General features: G+C 42.0%; 1 protein-coding gene across 1 annotated transcript in view; it reads right to left on the bottom strand.

Annotated features, from left to right (window-relative positions):
- The window catches only part of SPTLC2 (serine palmitoyltransferase long chain base subunit 2), a 72,287-nt gene extending 60,861 nt beyond the window's left edge, over window positions 1-11,426 (bottom strand). Inside the window, exons 1-2 of the mRNA XM_009646649.2 lie at window positions 11,235-11,426; window positions 2,348-2,502 (exon numbers count right to left, since the gene is read on the bottom strand). Of these exons, the coding sequence (XP_009644944.1) occupies window positions 2,348-2,502; window positions 11,235-11,360 (281 nt within the window). The 5' untranslated portion in view covers window positions 11,361-11,426. The remainder of the gene's footprint in view (window positions 1-2,347; window positions 2,503-11,234) is intronic.
- Window positions 11,427-17,167: the final 5,741 nt, after the last annotated feature.

Here is a 17,167-nt window from a genome sequence, read left to right as displayed (position 1 = left end):
AACTTGTTTTCAGAAGAGTTTATATTAAAAGGTGAATTTGCTATCATATCTAAAACTGCTTAAGGCTTCTCAAGCCATTTGTTGTTTCTCTGACGTGTTCCCCTTCCATCCCAGAAACATATAGCTTGCTTTTTAATTACAAAGTGAGAACTCCAGATCGATTAACTTGGCAGACCCTCAAGCAGGATATCCTCTAACCACAGAAAGGAAACACATCTGGCAATGCTGTGCTAACAATACGTGACAAGGAGATTAAGGAAGAAGTTTAACAGAAAAAAGTTTTAATTATTTTGCCCTTGAAAGCCAAGGAGAGACATGACTAGATTCACGAAATACTGTGCTTCAAAACTCTTCACATCAAACTTGTGGTATGTTGTTTCCAATTTGTAAAAATTCTTGTCCTTACACTTCTGATTTTGTTTCTACAGACTACTGCAGTTCTGACCCAAAACAACTGTGTTAAATTCAGTTTCAGGCAACAACATTTACTTCAAGTATCAGGACTGATTCTAAACCAACACAAATTCACAAGTAGCAGTGCAATCCTAAGTATCTACTCCAGGTTCTGGTCATCACAAATAAAAGTAATAATTTTATTATAAGCATATGCCCATGAAATCATAGAATCACAGAATCATTTAGGTTGGAAAAGACCTTTAAGATCATCACGTCCAACTATCAATCTAACACTGCCATTCCACCACTAAACCATGTCCCTAAGCGTCACATCTACAGGTCTTTTAAATACCTCCAGGGGTGGGGACTCAACCGCTTCCCTGTGTAGCCTGTTCCAATGCTGAACAACCCTTTCTGGGAAAAAATTTTTCCTAATACCCAATCTAAACCTCCCCTGGCACAACTTAAGGCCTTTTTCCTCTCATCCCATCACTTGTTACTTGGGAGAAGAGACTGACACCCACCTCACTACAATCGCCTTTGAGGTAGTTGTAGAGAACCAGCTTTGTTGCCCTTCTCTGGACACGCTCCAGCACCTCATTGTCCTTCTTGTAGTGAGGGGCCCAAAACTGAACACAGCATTCAAGATGCGGCCTCACCAGCACCGAGTACAGGGGCACGATCACTTCCCTGCTCCTGCTGGCCACACCATTTCTGACACAAGCCAGGATGCTGTTGGCCTTCTTGGCTACCTGGGCACACTGCCGGCTCACATTTAGCCAGCTGTCAATCAACACCCCCAGGTCCTTTTCTGTCAGGCAGCTTTCCAGCCACTCTTCTGCAAGTCTGTAGTGTTGCACAGGGTTGCTGTGACTCAAGGGCAGGACCCAACACTTAGCCTTGTTGAACCTCAAACAATTGGCCTTGGACCACCAATCCAGGCCATTCAGAACACTCTGCAGAGCCTTCAACACTCCAACCCAACTTGGTGTTGTCTACAGACTTACTGCACTCAATCCCCTCATCCAGATCACGGATAAAAAGTTATCCAACAGAACTGGCCCCAGTACTGAGCCCTGGGGAACACCACTTGTGACTGGCCTCCAACTGGATTTAACTCCATTCAACACAACTCTTTGGGCCTGGCCAGCCAGATGATTTTTTTTTTTTGTTTTACCCCAGTGAAGAGCATACCCACCCAAGCCATGAGCACCCATTTTCTCCAGGAGAATGCCGTGGGAAACTGTGTCAAAGGCTTTACTAAAGTCCAGGTAGACAACATCCACAGCCTTTCCTTCATGCACTCAGAGGGTCACCTTGTCATACAAGGAGATTGGGTTAGTCAAGCAGGACCTGCCTTTCATAAACTCGTGTTGACTGGGCCTGAATGTGCCACATGATGGCACTCGGAATGATCTGCTCTATAACTTTCCCCAGCACCAAAGGCAGACTGACAGGCTTGTAGCTCCCCAGATCCTCCCTCTGAGCCTTCTTGTAGATGGGCATCACATTTGCTAACCTCCAGTCAAATGGGACCTCTCCAATTAGGCAGGACCGCTGATAGATGATGGAAAGGGGAATGGTGAGCACTTCCACCAGCTCCCTCAGTACCCTTGGGTGGATCCCATCTGGCCCCATAGACTTGTGTGTGTGTCTAAGTGGTGTAGCAGGTCATTAACCATTTCCCACTGGATTATGGGGGGCTTTGTTCTACTCCCCATCCCTGTCTTAACACAGTCAGGAGCCTTAGTAAGTAGTCAAAAGATTATACACAAATAGTCACCTTGGTAGCCAGATGTGTTTCAAAAGAGCGAAGTTCATTGATTCAAGCGCTGCAAAGCTCAGAACAAACACGATTCACTGCTCCTGTAACCTCACAGCCTGCCACTTGCTCTTATATAGCCTCTACTTAAAGATAGCTGTTGGAAGCCTTTTCTTCAGTTTGACTCACGTGAATGTCCAGTTATAGTCATGGGAAACTCTCTCCATCATGTCCACTTTGGCCCCTGGCACACTGCAGATTGGACGGTTCCAGCTGTCTCGAATGCGCATGTAGAGGTTTCTGTTGTAGAAATTTTCAAAGTCCTGATACAATGGGACAAAGTCCTGAAACACATCAAAAGCACTCAAAGTAAAAGGAAAAAACATATTACATCAAACTAGGAATAAGTTGTTCCTGTCATTTGTGTGTAATTTATAAGTGGGAGAAAAAAAAAAAAAAATCAAGAAAACTCAAGAAAAATTTACAGAGTTCTTCAACACAAGCCCTGAAACCAATTCCACCCAAAGTATTTTTAATCCTGGTAATCTGTGCCAGTGCAAAATTATTTGAAAGTGAGACAGCAGCAAACCTGAAGAGATGCATTTGCTAGTGCAAAATCCATCTGCTAGATGTGATGTCCAAACTTTTTCAACCTGTAAATCTATCACACCCCCAAGATTTCCTCAACCATAGGTGCTTATTTGTATATAGCTTAAGTAGCTCATAAAATCTAGGAAAAAACCCCCAAAGCATGACCTAATGCCGTGATTAAGTTAGAAAGCCTCAAAGAGTTCTAACGTATAGGAGAGGGAGTGCCAAAAGCACACAGAAACTGAATTGGGAGCTCCTAATGACACAATGAGGTCTTGTTCTCTGAACTCAAATGGGACTTGAAATATCTTGACTGTCCTTCCAGCTCTTTCCAGGTAGTAGAGGAGAGCACCTCTCTCAAAACATACAAATAACCCCCTTCGTGAAATGCACGGGCACGTAATCTTTGCAAGAGATTTGTACTGAACCTTCAGAGATAAGCAGAGCAAGTGAATGTGGAATTGCCTTTTGGAACCAAACAGGATGCATTGCTCTAGTTGAATATACAAACAATTTGAAAACTGAGGTTCTCTGACATATTTTATGCTGTACATAAGAAATGCATTTAGTATAGCAACATTAGCATTATTATAGAGGTTACTGTTAGAGCTGTCCAGAATTTTTTGTTCTGAATCCAAGCTAGTAAGCTACATTATGGCACCTCTCTTCTGCACAGCTTACCAGCACTGAAGTGCCATGGGATGTCTTTGCATGAGCATTTCCTGAATTCTAGCTTCCCTTACAATGTTTTTCAGGAAAAGTAAGCGACTGTCTTGAATGGATAACACACAAGAATGTCAAACTAACTGTGACAGCAAGGACATCTGAGCACTCAAGAACACTTTTTTTTCTGGCCTACTTAAAATGCTCCGAAGTCATGAGATTTCCTTATTACTATTGAATTAGAAGGAAGTTGGACATTCAGTAGTGATAAGAATGCATACTTTATTCACTACTGTTGGGGAAAAAAAAAAAAAGCCTTTTTAATAATCTACAAAAGGAAAAAGTAGAATTTACGACAAAGCTAAGAGCCAGCACAGCATTTCTTCCTGTTTTTCACAAAAGAAATGCAAGCATGGTGAGGGGCATTTTATTTTTGGTGACAGGATAAGACAGAATATTTGTCTGACCAAATATTACGGTGCCTGACATTTGTACCACCGAAGCAAAACTGTGAGCATTTATGCCAGCTTTTTAACAACAACTCAAATAAATGGGCACTGACAAGTTTTACTTACAGTGCTCGACTGCAGGAAGAGTACTTTTTTCTTTACATTCTTATTTTAATGATTTAACAACTTTGTCCTTTCTGCTTGGAGTAAAGCAACCATCTAGGTCCAACCCTTTGCATTCTCCTACCAGCAGCTGCACAGGAAAGACAGAGCCCAAAAGTGCCAACTTTAAGCAGATATAGTTGCACCTAAGCCCCCTTCTGATTTGCCTGTACACAATGACATGCCAAAAAGGCACAAATATATTAATTTTCGTCATTTCAACCATGCAAAATGAAACCAAATTCAGCCAGTGATGACTCCTCCAGGGAAATCACAAGTATGTCCTTTCCCAGCAAAGACAGACAGTGGGAGCAAGATTTCTATGAGCTAAGATGCACAGAAGGGCAATTATTTCTTCCATGTTCCTCTGCTTAAGTACAGTTTTGCGTTATTTCACATGCACCAGGTTTTGCCTGAAGGCTCTTTGTCAAGAGACGTTAATGGAGATAGTAGGTCAGCTAATACAAAGCTGTAATCCCCTAGAAAATCATTAGTTTTCCGAAGTAGCTACACAGCTCTATCCTTCCTCGACTTCAGCATCTCATGTTGTTCGAGGCAGAAAGTGGCTTTCTAGGCTGAATCACTAACAAACTGGCCACTTTTACAATGGAGAAAAACATCTTGGTATTGACAAATGCATTCAAGAACTTCCTTCATATGTGAAAAGCTACATGTACTGTACTCTATTACAGAGTGGTGATGTACTCAAGAGTACTTGTAGCAATATACTAAGAACCACCTGATTCATGACACAAAAATCAAAATAATTAGCTACAAGTGTCTGAAACCCTCTGGTACATCATTTGTAGAGGGGTGAGGAAGTGAGATCAAAATAACTCTGGTAGATTAGAAGATCAGTACTTCTTATGTCCAATTATAATCTCAGTAGATCCTTTTAAGCATTTTCAGCTCCTCTTAACCATCTTTTAATGAGAATTCAGCTTTGCAGTAGTTACTCAAGCACACTATGTGACCCAGGAAACAACTGAGATTTTAGCCAAGGTTCTTGGCTAGAAGCGGAGGCTGGAAATGAGTCATTTTACCAACTCAAGCAGGTATGCCTGGGCTGATACAGTCCAATCTCACCTCAGATTACTGATCAGATAAGATAGACCATGTTTTATTTTGAAATCCAAGCTGATAAAGCAGGAAGAGTAACAAGCTCAACTGGCGAGATAGACAATCATGCACAACAGGTTGACACCACCAAAATATATAATGTAAGTATGATCTTACAAGGCAACAGCATAACTAAGTTTAAAGTGATTTAACTGTGAAGTAGAGAAGTTCTCTGAGCCTAATGGATTATGATAAGGAAAACAGGCATCTTAAAAGTCAACAAGAATTCAAGGAACAAGTTATGGGTAAGGGAATTAAGGTCTAATTTGTGACACTAGCCACAGTTTTTGGGGGTACCAAGCTGTAAGATTATAGCAAAGGGCTATAAGTGAGGCATCAGCTTAATGCCACCCCCCCACAATAAACCAGCCTCAACTAGCTCTTATCAGAAATTTCCTTACAACACAACAGGTAATAAGCGTTACTTTGGCATAAATCAAAACTGGATTGTCTATTTCCTCCATAATCCTAACCCCACCAAGAGGTTCTCATGACCCATGCATCTGAGAACACAAAAAAAGAGAAATGGTAGGGATATCGTGCCTTTATAAACTGGTACTGACTTTTGGAGTTTGAGAGCTCTCTTTTGAAGCTGGCAACAGACCAGATGGTTTGCCTGGTTGGTTTGGGGATTTTTTATTTTTTTTTTGTCTGTCTGTTTCACCACCTCCACCACCTTTCTACAGTGTGGCATTTCAGATGGAGAGTAGAGAGGACAGTACACCAAAAAGACCACCTGAATCCCTCATGGAAATTAAACATTTTCAATCTTCAAAGCAAGAAAAAACATTTGGGGAGGGAGGGGTGATGAAATCTATCAATCCATACTATTTCAAATTTTTGGCATGTGCAGCCACAGTGCTGTGCTGCAACAGCATCCTACTGCTGGAAGCAATCACTGTCACCTTTAAATGGCCTTCAGAACTTATTTTTTAGCCATAACAGACCTAAGAATATCAGCCTGAGATGGAATAGCTTCATTTGGAGAAAAAATATTTGATGAGTGAGTTGATTCTTTGAGCAATCTTCACAGTAAGCACAGTCAAACAACTGCAAAGGTTATACTGTTTCCAAAGGAGGGAGCAAAAGCAGCATGTTCTTTCATTTTAATTCATATGAACATGGAGCTAGAAATCCTAAACAGCTCCATTCCTGTCAATTTAGGCCTAGAACACATCCCCTATTAGTAAGGTGAAGCCTGATGAAGAAACCTAAGTACTAGTGGTCTCCCAGAAGCCTGAAAGGCATAGCAATTTCCAGAAAGAGTGAAACAAGGGAAGAATAAAATTCTCCCTTGAGGTGCAGCACCTTAGCATAGGTGATTTGGGAATCCAAGATTTCATCATACTGTAAATTAATACTACAACAAGTTAAGGTCATAATGAGAACTTTGTAACCATTAGCTTGGGGCGCAGTGACATGCAAATGCAGTGATTACGCTGCTTTTAGAGCCAAGTTTTCACAGCATTGCACCTAGGCTTACAAATGGTGCCATGAGCACCAGCTGGGCTTATCTGCAATTCACATATTATAACATGTTCCCTGATAATGCAAAACTGACTCTGAATGGAAAATCAAGTAGACAATTGCAATAAATTTCAGGCTTCTAAAAGGAAGCAGAAAGACTAGTTCCATCTCACACGAGTCAAGAAAAAGTGGAGCAATAGCTGTGAGTAGCCTTTATAGCATCAGGAGGCCTGTGATGAGGTATACAGATGCTAAGACAACATTGAGCAAAAGACTCCGTTTCACTGCCCCTGAGATACTCCTACAGCTGAATTCCTGTAAACAAGTGTTTGAAAACCCCAGATGCCAGAAACATGTTCTAACTGGGCAAGCTACTGAGCATGAATAGGTATGTTAGAGAGTTGCTGGCCCCATTTACACAGTTGATCCCACATACAAAACATACAAGATAATCAGCAGGCAAATCAGACCAGGAGAAAGGTAAAAGTGATTTTCATCCCACCTATAAAATCCTACATGCATTTTGCAGATTTAACTACATTGTATGACCAGACATTACATTAAATCAGGTATGCATAAGTTGATTCCAGGGTAACTGAGTATTGCTTATCTTGCCACCTACCCACGCCTAAGACTGATAATGCTTCAGAGAGGATGTGCTACACAACACGGGGTTTCCAGGAAAAGCCCAGCTGAATATATTTTAAACAAAGCCAAACCCCATCAAACTATTTCCTGGAAATCAGCACTAGCAAAGCCTGGCCCTTTTCACCCTTTTGTGTTCCAGTGATGAGTGAATACTAGGTTTTCCTGGAATCATTAATTTCAATGCAAGGAATTCACCCACCATCAGAGACAGTCCCAATATAGACCTGTTGGAAAGCCTGCTCTTGAAATAAATCTGGTTACTTTCGGTTTCTAGTTCTGATGCACAGACTAAGATTACAATACTAACTGACAATTTAAGGAAGGATTTGCTCTACTGAAATAAATTGCCCTCCAAAACAAACAAAAACTGAAAGTGGCTTTTTTTTGGTGTTTGTTTTTAATACTACATTTTGGACCTAAGTTTACATTATGCTTTTAACTGTGATCACCTTCAGAAACACATGCCAGAAAACCCACACACTTCAATTCCACACCTTTCAGGACAAGTTCATTCCACCTTTTACGAAATCCTTCCTTGCACTGCGTAATTTTGTTTTGCTCACAAAGCAGGTCGTCACACACGGTTCAGCTACACAGCTACTCCCACTGCCTTTGCTTTGAGCTTTTCACCTAAGCAATTATAAACTATTTCAAAAAGCTAAAGCTAAGCCTTTTGGCTTGATACTTAAGAAAAAAGAAAGCACGAGTTTCGAGCCTTTTCTGCGCACTAGTGTCTGCATTCCCTCACCAAAAGATGATTGGGCTGTCAGCCAGCAGCTTGAGACATTCAAATATTTGAAAATCAAGAGAAACACTTTCAAAACAAGCCATTGAGCACCCCCGCCCCACACCAAAATAAAACCTGTCTCCCACACTAGATACACTGCAACATGCTCTCATCAGTTCATTTGCAGGCAAACAAAGCTTAAAGCAGCAAAGTGTGAGGATAAGTACAGTATGTTCTAGACCTCACATGATCAACTTTTCTGTTTGTCTGTTATCAGAAACAGCTACTGCAACCTAAGCATTGGAAGTGTGATTTGGGAAGTACACTAGGCTGAGATTTCTTCAACACTAGAACTTTATTAAACAGGATTTCCTATTTTTTCATTCTGACGCAATATTCACTGGCACTTCTTACCAGCTCCATCCGCAGACATCCTATGTACAAAACAAAACCAGAATACATGCGTCTCTTCTCTGCAAGCCATGACCACCACACAAACTCAAAGGTTTTCAATTCATCTGTCCAGGAAGTATATATATTAAGCAAAAGTCTTTCAGGGTATGATGCAATGCTAAGTTAATGTATAAAAAATGTCAAGGCTAAATTTCATTTAGACCTAGGATAACCAGTTGCTGAGAAACTCTGTGCTTCAACATCCTCTGTGACAATCTTTACAGAGAGCCTAATATCAATAAAGTATTACCAAATTAGACCTACTGCCCAAGGTCTTCCTTTTGTACACTCTCATGTAAGACTCACGACTGCTCCCACAGAAAAGGACTCCTGTGAGTAGTCTCGCACCTTATGTGCTAGTAACAGAATAAGCATTTCATAAAAGCTGTGTAACAGAAATATAACTACAGTATAGAGTAACTGTATCACCACTTCAGCTACCCCTTTATAATCCTCAAGTACCGAGTACAGACCAGTATTTAAACCTTTATTCCAACGTCTTGTAGATTTCTGTAACTGACTGTTCAATTCTGTACCAACTTCTAGTTTATACACAGAAAAATACAAGGGTGTCATGTTCTCAGATGACATAAACCAGAGTAGCTCAGATGATGTTAATGAACACATCAAGTTTCAAGCTGAGATTTAGCCAGCAATCCTTATTTGGATATTGTAACTGTTAAAAGGGATCCAAGATTTTTACATCCAGATTCCAGAATTCAGTTCTGGAAATAGTGTAAATTTAAACTTTTAACCACTATGAAATACCTATTACTTAAACTCCTATGAGAATGTTTCTATTTTGGAATTAAGTGCCCTACCATGAATCAGCTTAACTCTACCTCATGATGCTCACACACAGAAGCTACTGTGAAGTAATTTTAGGCATTGTTAGTTTACCACGTCTTGGTTAATCTACCATAAAATGGCATGCCTTCCTTTTTCTTCTTCCCTCCTCCCACCCTTGATTGTTTGATTGCATTAGTGAAATGTCCTTCCCGTTCCCTCTGTTTTCTGCTAGCCAACTGCCTGTGTGGCTGCACAGAGAACCAGAAACCAGCAAATGGAAAACAAACTTCCTTAACATTTTATGAGCCAGATGGGCTCCCCAAAGCAGTTGAGAAAAGCAGAACCCTAATCAGCAAGAGTAAGCCAATTCACTGTACCTTTGGAGCAAAGCTCACTGGTATTCACACCGTGCTAAGAGGGCTTGCACTAAGAGTTAGCAGGAAATAGCTTGGGAACTGCAAGTTTAAACAGTAGCCTTCTTAACAGTAACTAATTCCTGTGGGGAATAAAGGCCTCTCAAAATATTTTTTAACTACTCAAAAATAGGATTATCTAATCCAGACTAACTGCAGAAGCAGGCAAGACCTTTTACCTGGAAACAGAAGCTTTTGTGAATACATCTTATTATAAATTAATTCTTTTTAATTGTTATCAGTGAATCAGGAGTAAGTACCTCAGATTACTCACCAGCTAATCTACCAGTGTTCCGGACTCAAGACGAATTTAAAGTCATGGAATCATAGAATTATTTAGGTTGGAAAAGACCTTTAAGATCATCAAGTCCAACCGTTCCCCTAACACTGCCAAGTCCACCACTAAACCATGTCCCTAAGCACCACATCTACATGGCTTTTAAATATCGCCAGAGGGGTAGGGACTCAACCACTTCCCTGGGCAGCCTGTTCCAATCCTTGATAACCCTTTCGGGGAAGAAATTTTTCCTAATACCTAATCTAAATCTCCCCTGGCCCAACTTGAGGCCGTTTCCTTTTGTCCTATCACTTGTTACTTGGCAGAAGACACCACCAACAACCTCACTACAACTTCATTTCAGGTTGTTCAGCCTGGAGGAGAGGATGCTGAGGCTCTGTAGATCCTCCTTCTGGCTCTTCTTGTAGATGGGCATCACACTTGCTAACCTCCAGTCAACTGGGACCTCTCCGGTTAGCCAGGACTGCTGATAAAGGCTTGAAAGTGGCTTGGTGAGCACTTCCACCAGCTCCCTCAGTACCCTTGGGTGGATCCCATCTGGCTGCATAGGCTTGTCTGTGTCTTAAGTGGTGTAGCAGGTCATTAACCATTTCCCCTTGGATTATGGGGGCTTCATTCTACCCCCCATCCCTGTCTTCCTGCTCAGGGGGCTGGATACCCTGAGAACAACTGGTCTTACCATTAAAGACTGAGGCAAAGAAGGCATTCATTACCTCAGCCTTTCCTCATACTTTGTCACTATGTCTCCCCCCCGCATCCAACAAAGGATGGAGATTCTCCTTAGTCCTCCTCTTTTTGCTCACATATTCATAGGAACATTTTTTTTTCATCCAGCTTGTGCTCTGGTTCTCATTTACAAGCTTTTCTTTGTAACTGATTAAGCTAAAGAGAATTAATAGCATGCTTCCAAATCAAAATACAGCCACCAAAGCAGCATCAGAAAGCCTCCCACTGCTGTCAAACTAAACCAGGTCCTTAGCTAAGTGTTTCATTAGCTGCTGATGCTGGCATATGCAGTCTCTCCCCCAAGCCCTCGTTTCTGCAGCTGGGGCATCTCTCAGCATGTTGATGCAGCTTCCCAGTGAACCACACGAGGGAACTGCTCTGCCAAAAAATAACACAACTACAAGAAACATTATTTTGTTTAACGACACTGCACAACCAGCATAATATTTGGGGCATTTGGAAAACAAGGAAAACAGCAGAAAACTTTGAACAACGCTGCTCCCTAAAGAAATGCTCAGGCTATAGCCTCAGCCACATCATTTCCCACTGACCATTATCTCCCAGTGGTTACCTTTTGTTCTTCTCTTTCTGTTGCATTTTGACACTTCTCGATCTTCCACTGCCGCATGAAATCTCGCAGATATCCAAAGAGAGTGAGAACACCATAGCCTACGTAGGTCAGCACAGCAACCAGCATCGGTGTTTCTTCAAAAGCTTCATTGAAAGGCCTTTTATATAATCCTCCATTGTGCACAATATGGTTTATCTGTAGTAGAAATTTAGAGAGAGGCAGTTGTGAGACATTCATTCAAGAAATGACAGGCATTTCAGAGTACTCCCTGGCGCTCCGGTCAGCTATAAGCTCTGCATCCCACTCTCCCAGCTCAAAGTATTTCCAGGTCGGTTTAGCCATTACTGATAAATACTGTCAGTCTCCACATATGAGGTTGCTAAGGTGCTGATATAACCAAAGGCAGTTACCAATTTAGTGCAGTTTAATCTAGCATCTCATTAAAGTTCTTTAGCTTGTGAAGCTACATAGAGAGCATTGCTTACATCCAGGCCAACCAAAATGAAAAAGCTGCCTTTCCCCTTCACCAAGAACTAGGTAGGCACAAATAACAGAACAGTGAGGCTCCCCAGGCTCACTACAGGGAAAAACAAAATAGAAATGAATAGTTTTATTCATCTAAACAATGTATTCTCAGGATTATGAGAATTGAAAAAGTAACTGAAAAATACCAAAATAAACTCAACTTTGGAAGCCTCTATTACTGTAACAAACCAAGCATAATCTATGTGCCTCCACAGCCGTTAGCCTAAAGATGCTGACGTAAACACTGTACTCATCCATGAGGTGGACATGACACCACAGACAAAAAAGTCATTGTATACACAGCCTCAACATTGCATATATGTCAGCACACAGAACAAAGCAAGGCTTTCTGCATGAAATCCACACTAAAAGCATCTTGCTACTTACATACCATCTCCTGAAGAGCTTGACTAGCTGTATAATATATGTGCATGTCCATCTCAAGTGCTATTACTGTAATACATGATTGTGACTATTACAGAAAAACTTCACAGCTACAAGGCAAGGGCTCACTCAACCTAACACTTAAGGGAAAAACATCATGGTTTTAACTAGACTACCTGTTCAAAGAATTAAGTTAAAGATCAGATCTCAAAAGTCAATGTATCAAAACATAGAAACCTAGCCATTACATGCAAATTGCTATCTGTATTCCTAAAAATTGTAGAATAGCTACATGTTAAAGAACACTCTCCAAGACATAAATCCCCTACCTGTAGCATCACAAGTGACAAGTCTTACTCCTTGCAGAATAGATTTATTTTTGCCAGTACTCCTAGGCTTAGGAAAATGACAACCAATTAATTAGGTAATCTAAACAGATTAAGATTGGCATACAATCTTGCAACTCTCTGGTATTCAAATATGTTATGAAGGATGCTGCCAGATATGCATGGGAGCAGCTAGAAGACGAGAAGGAAACCAAGATAACACCTTTCAATAAATGTCTATATTAATAACAACACCACACTGAAAAGGGGGGGCTAGGACAGGGATGTATCTAGAATGTTGCTCAAATTTCTCTGGACTGTACTGAAATTGCAGTTTATAGCCAAAGATAATAAGAAATGTATTTTAAGAAATATTCTAATCAAAGCAACATCAACACCTAGGAAATGGGTTGATCCTAAATAAATCAAAAAAGGACAACAGCAAATAATTAATGAGGGATGAGGGGCAGCAGACAGAATAAAAACAGTTATTCACCAATGGCACTCATACTATCACATGGGAAAGGAAACCAGAGTTGTACTAAGCTCTGTAGCAGCTGATCAATGAGTAAAGACACCCATATCTGCTGGCCTCACCAGACACTGCAGTATTTGGAAAGTGACACCTGATCATCTCAGGTGATGGAGCAAGTCTCTATTTCAAGCCTGGTGTTAATATCTTGAAAGGAATTTTTCAGAAGCAAGAGTCTGCTCTTAGGGTACAACTATGCTATAGCTGTGCAGTCACTGAGTATAAACTGGACCAGCACCTTCCTCCTGAAACTCATTTCTACCTCTTCCCGTTTGCTGACACAGACAACCAGAGCAAAGTTTTAACCAGAGCAACTTCTTGATTTGGTCACTGTAGTTGCAGGGACTTCAGAATTGGTGCAAGTGTGGAACTAAACCAGCAAAGACACAGTAAGAACTTCTCTTTCAGCAGCAGCACTTACCCCAGATGCACATAACTAACTTGCAGCACTTTGAGGCCTGGTTTAATACTGAAGTCATTTTAAAAACATACGGCATACAGTGGTGGTTGAAGTAAGAAAATTACCATGCTTTGGAACCAGTGTAGGAACATTTGCTTACCACATTGCAGCTCAGATGATGGCAATTTAAAGCTTTAATGCAGGCCGCAGGTTCATACGCTGTTTTCTCCAGGAACAGTGCCAGCCAAGGGAACTGCCCCTGCCCCACTCACTCCCACCCTGAGCCACCTGCATCACCCTCTGGCTTGCACAACTAAGGCTAATCTGATTTTCAGCAGTGTCCCTCCAACACTGAACTTATCCAGGTTGGCGATATAATGGTTTGCAGAAGGCTATTTATCAGACCCTAATTAATAGCCTTAACAGCACCGCTGCACAAACTCATTTGATAGATCTCAGCAAACAAAAACCAGCAGCTGTTGGCGAGAGAGGAGGAGCAGCAGCACTATGATAATCAACAGACTCGGTGAGCCAACGCTGCAGATGAAAAACCATGAAAGCTTTCTCTTCTCTCCTCTATTACTCTTGAGATTGCTTAGCTGTATCACTGTGGCTCCAATTCACAAAGCCACAGAATCTTATTGCATCCAGATCTGAGAACGATCATGCACCAAAGCTCCAATTACTACACTTTCACAGCTTGATGAATTAAAGTTGAATTTTGTGTCCTCACGTTGATAGACCAGTTCCAATTCACAAGACGATACATTACAAAATTGACTTTTTAGTTCACCCTGCAAATCAGAAGCATTACAAGTAGCACAACAGCATGTCTAGTACAGGCAGAGGATGGGATTGTGGATGTAAGCACGTTCAGCACAAGCACACCCAACCTGATGTTCTTACGCAACTACTGCACAAAGTCATGCTTTAAAGACCATGTTGGCCTCAAGATAGCATCAGACCTTGCGGTGCCTTAAGGTCAGGTACCAACAGAATGAGACTCCAGCTCCACAGACAGAAAAGGTACTTCTGCCTATCCCAAGTTATTCAAATTCTTTAACGACATATATGGAAAACATCTCACACAATCTTCCTTTTCCAGTTACCTTAGCATAATTACAGGTCGTCTGTCATTAGGGACAGAATAGTGTCATCTACACAAAATCAGCTCTCATTTAAGCCATCCCACTGAGCATAAATTCACACTAGAATGTATCCAATTGCATGCTTTATTGATTACAACTTCCACTATCCTACCGGATGTGAAGATAACGCCTTTATCAGAGCATTAAAAAAATCGCAATTGATAAACAGCAGTTAACAGTGATGACATACAGTATTATACAGCAATTAACAACATACAGTTCAGTTTATTGGCTATTCTCACACAAAATCAAATCCCCTTGAGGTACACATCAGCCTTCCCCATCCTTCCACATTACCCACCAAGCACACTCAGGTCCCTGAGCAAAAGCAGCCCTACAAATGGGTTTGCCTCTGCCTGAGGCAGGAATAACCCAGACTGTCTTCCCCAGCATATTTTTTATGTGCACTACAGGGACTTTATCCCCCTCTACAGTACATAAAAGTTTGACTGGGCAGGGCCAGCCCAATTGGCAAATCCTCTAGTGTTGACTAACCAGGTGGCTTTTGCTAAACATATATCCCAATGTCTGAATGTCCCAGCACCCATTGCTCTCAGTGTAGTCTTTAACTGTCCATTGTATGGATCAGTTTTCCCAGAGGCTGATGCATGATAGGGTATGGGATATACCCACTCAGTGGCCCATGTGTCTATGAGGTTGTTTCAGAAATGAGTCCCATTGTCTGACTCAGTTCATTCTGAGGTGCCATGCCACCATAAGACTTGCTTTTTAAAGTCCAGGATAGTGTTCCAGGCAGTGCCATGGGGCACGGGATATGTTTCCAGTCATCTGGTGGTTGCTGCCACCATTGTAAGCACATGGTGCTTGCCTTGGCAGGTTTGTGGGAGTGTGATATAATCAATCTATCAGGCCTCCCCATATTTATATTTCAGCCATTGTCCTCCATACCAGAGAGGCTTTAACCGCTTGGCTTGCTTGACTACAGAGCATGTTTCACATTCATGGATAACATGTGCAATAGTGTCCATGGTCAAGTCCACCCCTCTGCCATGAGCCCATCTATATGTTGCATCTCTTCCTTCATGGCCTGAGGTGTCACAGGCCCACCAATCTATAAATAATTCACCCTTATGTTGCCAGTCCAGACCCACCTGAACCACTTCAATCTTAGCAGCAGCCTGATCCACCTGCTGGTTGTTTGGATGTTCTTCAGTGGCCCAACACTTGGGTACGTGAGCATCTACGTAACGTACTTCTACAACTAGGTTCTCTACCCAGGCAGCAGTATCTTGCCACAGTGCGGCAGCCCAGATGGGTTTGCCGCTGCGCTGCCAATTGCTCTGCTTCCATTGCCGCAACCACCCCCACAGGGCATTTGCCACCATCCATGAGTCAGTATAGAGATAGAGTACTGGCCATTTTTCTCGTTCAGCAATATCCAAAGCCAGCTGGATAGCCTTCACCTCTGCAAAATGACTCGATTCACCTTCTCCTTCAGCAGGTTCTGCAACTTGTCATGTAGGACTCCGTACAGCAGCCTTCCACCCCTGATGCTTTCTCACAATGCAACAGTGAACAGGGCATATTGCTTCTCATTTTCTGGCAGTTTATTTTACAGTGGGGCCTCTTCAGCATGCACCATCCCCTCCTCTGGCAACCTTCCAAGATCTTTGCCTTCTGGCTAGTTCCAAAATCTTTGCCTTCTGGCCAGTCCATGATCACTTCCAAGACTCCTGGGTGACTGGGGTTTCCTATTTGAGCCTGTTGTGTGATCAGTGAGACCCACTTACTCCACGTAGCATCAGTTACATGATGTGTTGAGGGGACCCTCCCTTTGAACATCCAGCCCGGCACTGGCAGTAGGGGTGCCAGGAGGAGCTGTGCTTCTCTCTACGAACCACTCCGAAGCAGCTCAAATCCCTGCATATGCTGCTAATATCTCTTTCTCCATTGGAGTATAGCGGGCCTCAGATCCTCTGTATTCCCAGCTCTAAAACCTTAGGGGTCAGTCTCGAGTCTATCCTCGTGCCCAGCCAACTCCCCCCAGATTATATACTGAACATGACATAATATAGTATGGAATACCCCTTTGGCCAGTTTGGGTCAGCTGTCCTGGCTGTACCCCCTCCCAGCTTCTCATGCACCTGGCAGAGCATGAGAAGATGAAAAGTCCTTGCTTAGTATAAGCACTACTTAGCAACAACTAAAACATGAGTGCATTATCAACATTATTCTCATACTGAATCCAAAACACAGCACTATGCCAGCTAGTAGGAAGAAAATTAACTCTATCCCATCCAAAACCAGGACAGTCAATTAAAACATCTGAAGGAGATCACAGTCTTTTCTAGGTCAGCCAATTTTCTACTCACTTCAGTTTTACATTACTGACACAATAAATGCAGTCAGCAAAAATCCAAGCAAGAGGCAGAAAGCAGTAATTTCTTTCCTCAGGTCTGAGGCAAGACTCGGAGCACATGCTACAAGCCCTAAGGCACACATTTTTACAGGGGTTCAGGAATGAAATGGTAGTGTCTAAACCCAGTCAAACTCTCCTGCAATCTATGAGTTTATCTCTGTGACCATCGAATAACCAAGGTTGGAAGGGACCTCCAGTGGTCATCATGTCCAACCCCCAGGTCAAAGCAGGTCTAATT

This window comes from Egretta garzetta, unplaced genomic scaffold (assembly GCF_000687185.1).
Source record: "Egretta garzetta isolate BGI_Z169 unplaced genomic scaffold, ASM68718v1 scaffold79, whole genome shotgun sequence".
In the NCBI taxonomy this organism is placed as follows: Eukaryota; Metazoa; Chordata; class Aves; order Pelecaniformes; family Ardeidae; genus Egretta; species Egretta garzetta.
Note: the sequence above shows the minus strand (reverse complement) of the source record. Positions and strands in the feature narration are given on the sequence as shown.